This window comes from Octodon degus, unplaced genomic scaffold, assembly GCF_000260255.1.
Source record: "Octodon degus isolate 3935 unplaced genomic scaffold, OctDeg1.0 scaffold00208, whole genome shotgun sequence".
NCBI classification, from domain to species: domain Eukaryota; kingdom Metazoa; phylum Chordata; class Mammalia; order Rodentia; family Octodontidae; genus Octodon; species Octodon degus.
In genome coordinates, this window is record NW_004524784.1 from 3006098 (window position 1) to 3012909 (window position 6812).

The 6812-nt window shown below is 38.5% G+C and overlaps 1 protein-coding gene across 10 annotated transcripts in view; it reads left to right on the plus strand.

The window, feature by feature from the left end:
- Mllt10 (MLLT10, histone lysine methyltransferase DOT1L cofactor) overlaps positions 1-6812 on the plus strand; it is a 192312-nt gene that overhangs the window by 41883 nt on the left and 143617 nt on the right. For 8 of the 10 annotated variants that reach the window (XM_023704959.1, XM_023704967.1, XM_023704960.1 and 5 more), the window contains exon 4: positions 1091-1200. The exons of the other annotated variants lie outside the window; for them this stretch is intronic. In XM_023704959.1, coding sequence (XP_023560727.1) covers positions 1153-1200 — 48 coding nt within the window. In that variant the 5' untranslated portion in view covers positions 1091-1152. The remainder of the gene's footprint in view (positions 1-1090; positions 1201-6812) is intronic. 10 annotated transcript variants of the gene reach the window in all.

Sequence of the window (6812 nt, forward strand, 5' to 3'; positions counted from 1 at the left end):
CCCCCCAGGCAGGCAGGCAGGCAGGCATTTGTGCTGCTGACCTATATTCCCGGCCCTCTGCTGATTTCCATTCATGGTGTCTTATCTCTCATGTGTTCAGGACTTTTGTTCTGAAAATTCTAATTAATCATAGAAATTATTTGTAGTCAAGTTGATAGTATTTTCCTTCCAAGAAGATGCTTCTTTGATGGTGAGGTATTTGTGATTCAGGATTGACTTCATCAATTTTTGTCTGAGTTTGAGACTATGAGCACTCTGGGTGTGGGCTCTGTGAGGCCCTGTGTACTTGCACTACACTCTCCTCCTGGCTGTGGGCCTCTCACAGGACAGGTGGAAGGGGTGAGGTGGCCACTACTTCCCTCTCCCTTTGTCTTAAGTGCCCACATCCATGGCCTTTCTTCCTTTTCCAGTATTGCACTGTTCTTAACTATCATGAACTCTCAGTACTTTTGCTCATATTTTAAAATTAAAAGAAATATTTGATGCTGTTATTAAAATATTTCAAACAGAAATTTAAAATAATGTTAGTATTAAAATGTATTGGCATTACTATAAAAATTTAAAAATTAATGTTAACACTTAGGATTAAAGTGTTGAAACTGTGTGTGTGTGTGTGTGTGTGTGTGTAGGTGGTGGTGCAGGAGAGGAAATCCAGGCCTTTATGTATGATAGGTGAGTGTGTTCCACCACTGAGCTACATCCCCAGCCCAGGAAACTATTATAATAAATAGACTATTTCAAATTATTTTTGAAGTGGTTTTCCAAAAGTATTGGTCTAAATAATTTTGTTTGTCTTGTAAGAAATGTTTTTTTTTTTTTTTTTAGAAATATTAATGCCAGCTATTGAGTTTATAAATGCTTCCCTTCTGTTACTGTGTGTGAGAACTGGAGAAATGACTAAGAATGCTTTGTCAGGAAGAGGTTGGGCTCTTCTGAAGGGGAAGCCAGTGTTGAGGATTTACTACATCTTTTGTTGTGAATTTCTTAAGTAGTCATTCCTAGGGGATCTTTTTAGAAACACGGTGATTTTGTTTTTATTAAAAGTGACTAAGAATGCCTGTAAGAATTACTTCTATTTATGTATTTTTAGGTTGGGCTCATGTGGTTTGTGCCCTATATATTCCAGAGGTACAATTTGCCAATGTTTCTACAATGGAACCTATCGTTTTACAGTCTGTTCCACATGATCGTTATAATAAGGTACAGTAGATATTTTTATTGCTATTTGAATATAATTAGTTTGTTTCAGAACTAGGAGATGGAAGGACATTTTTGTATTTTTAAACTTAAAGGCTTTTCTCAGTTTCTGGAGAGATTTGAATAAAAATAGAATTATTATCCTAAATTATACTTACTAAAATATTGCTAAGGTCATAGGAGTATAAGACAAAACTATGTTACTGTTTCTTCTAATATAGGCAGTAAGATATTTATTACTTTAACATTTACAGGACATAATATCTTTACAAATTTAGCCTTTAAGAATTTATTGCTGACCATTCTCACTTTTGAGATTTCCTTAGATTCAAATAATCATTGTTTTACTCTGATATTCATTACATATCATACTTTATCAAGAACAATTCTATATCAGAAGTTTACATATGCTTGCGAAATTATTTTTACCTTAACATTTGATTTTTATTTTGGTTAAAAAGAAAAAAACAAACCTTGGTGAGGCTTGATGGTCTGCACTTGTAGTCCCAGCTACTCTGAAGGTGGAAACAGGATGATTATCCAGAAGTTCAAGGCCAATTAGGTCCCTCTGTTTTAAATTACAGACAGACAAAAGAAGAAGGTAGGTATAGTGGTGTATGTCTACAGTCCCATTTACAGGAGAGGCTGATGCAAGAGGATCCTAGATTTGAGGAAAACCTAGGAAACTGGGATTACCCTATCTCAAAATAAAATAAAAAAAGGTAGCTTATAGCTTAATGGTAAGCACTTACCAATATGTACAAGGCCCTGGGTTCAATTCCTAGTTACAAAAATAAAGGAGAAAAAGAGGTAAGAGGTGAGGGAGGGAAGAAAGGAAGGAATCATCTATCCTTTTAGATTTTTTGAGTGTTCTTACATATAATAAACTTGTTAAACATTTGGATCATAAGACATTGTTTTTGTCTGCTTTTAAAATTTATGAGTCCTGGACATGATTTTGTGTCAGTAATACCATTGTTGCCATATTTTTATTGAGTACTTAGTCTGTAATACAGAGAGAATTACTAAATTCATTAAACTGAAGTTAAATTAAGCATCTCTTTATTATTGAAGAGTCTCGTTTGGTGCCTAGCATAGAGGTGACACCATTTGAGTCTGTGTAAGAGGTGTGAACATTTTAGAGGGTTCAGTGTACTATGTGAAATTGTCCCCTGGCATGCATTTGCTAAATTATATATAGTAGCACTATATAAAATTGCTCATAGCCTCTTTTTTTTTTTTGTGGAACCAGGGATTGAACTCAGGCCCTTGCTCTTGCCAGGGAAACGCTTTTTCTACTAAGCTATCTCCCCGGCCCCAAGAAGTTTGGTTTTCATTACCATTAAAAATGCTATTCTTGGGCCCGGGGACATGGCTCAGTAGAATAAGCACGAGCCTGAGTTCAATCCCTGGTTTCTAAAAAAAAAAAAAGCCATTCTTAGCCAAACATGGAGGTATATTCATATAATCCCAACACTCCCAGGAGGGTAAGACATGAGGATCACCATTTAAGGCCAGCCTGGTCTACATAGCATGTTCAAGGACAGCCTGTATGATGATACTCTTATCTCCAGGAGAAAAACAAAACAAAATAAAACAATTCTTTAAGTAAAATATTTGGGAAGATTTTTCAAGTGTGATCTTACGTAGTTACTTTTTTTTTAAAAAATTATTTATTACATTTATTTATTGTGTGTGTGTATGTGTGGCCAGCTCAGCCCACCAGGGGGCGGGGCTGACTGGCATGTGGTGCTGGGGGATCGAACCTCGGTCCCTGTGCTTTGCCAAGCTTGTTTCAAGTAGGTGCTTTAGACCACTGAGCCATCTCTCCAGCCCCCGTAGTTGCTTCTTCATTTAAAATAACTCTATTCCTTTTAGATTGTTTTATATTAGAGATCATTTTTTTTCTGATGTATTTGCTGTGTATGTTTTTGTCCAGAGTTTAATATACCCTTGTTTTCTAGTACTGGAGGTTAAGCCAAGCCTTCAGCTCACCAAGCAAGCACCTTATCATTGAACTAAAGCCTCAAGCTCTAATATTTGTCTCTCTCTTTTTTTTTTTTTAATTTTAAAAAACATTTATTTATTTTGTGTGTGTGTGTGTGTGTGTGTGTGTGTGGCCAGCTCAGCCCACCAGGGGGCGCGGCTGGCTGGCATGTGGTGCTGGGGGAGTGAACCGCAGTCCCTGTGCTTTGCCAAGCTTGTTCCAAGTAGGTACTTTAGACCACTGAGCCATCTCGCCAGCCCTAATATTTGTCTCTTAACTTTGTGTTTTCATGTCAATTTATGGAAGTTAAAAATTTTTTGAAACATAATTTTTGGGGGCTGAGGAGATGGCTCAGTAGAATAAGCGCTTGCCCGCAAGTGCAGGATCTGAGTTCGTTCCCAGTTCTGCCCCCCCCCAAAATTTGCAAGTTTAAAATTTGTATACAATTTATAATTTATATAACTTCTTTTTCTTGTTTCTGCCCTTGGTTAAATGTAAGAAGGTCTCTAGACTCTTTGCTTCCCATGTCTGTGTTAGGTGGTGGCAACCTAAGATAGATGAGTTGGCGGTTATCGTTGGGCAGACGTTAGCATTGCTTTCTTTTTTTTTTTTTTTTGCGGAACCGGGGATTGAACTCAGGCCCTTGCGCTTGCCAGGGAAGTGCTTATTCCACTGAGCCATCTCCCCAGTCCCCAAGAAGGTCTCTAATATATACACTTTTTTAGTATTTTCTGTTTATTGGAAAAAAAAACACCAACAACTCGTTTTTCCTTTTTTTCTTGAAGATAGCCTTTTCACCAAATGGTGTTGGGAGAGCTGGATATCTTCTTTTCTTTTTTTTGTGGCCACTCAGCCCTCTCTGGGGGCGGGGCTGGCCCAGCATATGGTGCTGGGGGAGTCATGTGGTGTTGGGGATTGAACTGCAGTCCCTGAGCTTTGCCTAAACAGGTGCTTCAGACTGCAGGGCTATTTCGCCGTCCCTTGTCCGTCTGTCTGTCCGTCTGTCCGTCCTTCCTTCCTTCCTTCCTTCCTTCCTTCCTTCCTTCCTTCCTTCCTTCTTTCCTTCCTAATGTAATTAGTATAGGATCTACAGTGTCTCACTGCACAGATTGGACTCATAGTGATTCTCCCGTTTTCAGCCTCCCAAGCGTTGGGATTTTAGATGTGCACCACCATGCCCAGTCTCAATTGCTGTCTTAGCGCACCCCCGGGGGTGGGGCCACCATGGCATGCCAGGGATCGAACCCTGGTCCTTGTGCCTGCCTAAGCAGGCATTTCCATCTGCTGAGCTATCTGGCTGGTCCCCTTGTTTTTCCTTTAATCTTGAAGTAATTTCAAGTTTATGTACAAGTTGTATGAATTTTGTGAAGAGTTTTTCTCCTTTGAGCCATTTGAGAGAAATTTATGAATATAACACTGTTACCCTCAAGTATAGTATGCATTTCCTATAAGGAAAGGTGTGCTTGGGCTGGTGATGTATTACAGTAGTAGAGGGCAGTGTGTGTGTTGGACTCTAGATTCATCCCCAGCACTCCAAAGAAAGGGGAGGTACTCCTCTATGCAATTCCAGGACAACCATCAGAACTGGAAAATGACAGCACTATATTGTTACTATGCTTAATGACCTCATTTGTTGTCCTGATTTTCTGAGAAATGTTCTTCAGTAGCAAAATGATTAAGAATTACATTTTGGCTTTTATCTTCTTTATTCTGAAATAGTAACTCAATCTGTCTTTGAGTCTGATGGTTTACTATAATCTAGCTGCTTTGTAGGATGTATCCTTATATAAATTTATTAGATGTTGCCTTAAGATTTTGTGTTTTTGCTAGGAATATCACAGAAATGATTGTATGTTCTTCTTGTATGTCCTGTAAGGTGGTATATGATTTCAGATTGGCTCATTACTTCTTCTTGTTGTTGTTGGTTTCTTTTTTTTTTTTTTTTTTGGCAGAACTGGGGATTGAACTCAGGCCCTTGCGCTTTCCAGGGAAGCGCTTATTCTACTGAGCTATCTCCCCGGCCCCTGGCCCATTACTTGTGATGTTATTTCATCTCTTGGGTAAGGTGGCGTCCTTTCAGGTTTTTCTGCTATCAGATTCATCTTTCTTCCATTTATAATTAGAATTTTTTGGGAGGGTAATTTGTATGTCAATAAATTGCTCTTGTGCCTTCTGGCTTTTGTTTACTAATTTTAGCACCTACTGGTATTGTTGGCATAATTAATTTATTACAATGATTGATGACAAGTCATGTTTTTCTAATTCTGTTAAATCCTTATGCATTCTTATTTATTTATTTGTGTGTGTGGCCAGCTCAGCCCACCAGGGGGCGGGGCTGGCTGGCATGTGGCTGGGGGATTGAACCGTGGTCCCTGTGCTTTGCTAAGCTTGTTCTAAATAGGTGCTTTAGACCACTGAGCCATCTCACCAGCCCCTCCTTATGCATTCTTAATATTCCATTATAAGCAAAAGCTTTGTGACTTTTACATGTGAATGTTTTATTTTAGTGGCTTGTATACCATTACTGCTAATTCTTCTGATGTTCATAGTCCGGCTTGGCTGATGGGACTTCTTTGAGCTGATTGTTGTGTGATTTTGCTGTATCATTCTGTGAGCACTTCTTCAATGTAGCAATATATTCCAGACTCACTTGTATCATTCTTGTTCTAGTCCTGGAATCACCATTTCTTTAAGGAGTCTTAATCTTTTCAGGTGGTATCGGTACTTAGAAACTAAAGCAGACACTAAATAGGCTTATTATTCTTAGAATTGCTAGTCTCAGGCCTCCTCAGATTGTATAGCTGGCAAATACCTTTCTCTACATACAGATATACAAATACTATCAATATACAATATTGACATCTGATTTATTATATACGTTGAAATTTTTTTTTTTTTTTCGGAACTAGGGATTGAACTCAGGCCCTTGCGCTTGCCAGGAAAGCGCTTATTAATACCACTGAGCCATCTCCCCAGCCCTTACATTGAAAATTGAGGTCACGATAATTCTGATTCAATAATGTATTTTGGTATTTTTCTGTTTATATTGAGGTACATATACCCATAGTGAGTTTTCCAAATCTAATCCAACGACAGAGGGTTTGTTTTTTTATTTTTTCATATTTATGACTCACATCAGACAGGAGAAACATGCGTCCTCTTATCCTTAGTAGTTTACTTGCTTGATAAGCCTCTTGTTATTAACAAATCTTCTTCCTGCCACCCTGACCTTACTTGTGTGCCTTTCTGACTTGCTGCTTTTTTCTTGCATGGAAGTCCTTTTCACCCTTTTGGGATTGGACGATCAGTGGCATTTTGCTCCTGTTTGCTGTGCTCCCTCTTTGGTTGTATCTTTATATTTCACCCACATCAGCCCTCCCTGCCCCTGCTTGCCCTTGGGAATGTATCATGTGCAGGCTGTAGCACTTCCTGAACTGTACCCTTCCCCATCATGAAGCTTTTCTGGTTTGGCATGGAGGAATGGAGACAGTGGAAAAGAACACTGTATTTATACTTAATTCCTCGATTTATCTAGGACTAATTATAGAATAAGGAAACAACATAGATGTTGTCCTTGTTTGGTCAATTTTCTCAACACTGTTATGGGAATTGATTTTTTTTTTTTTTT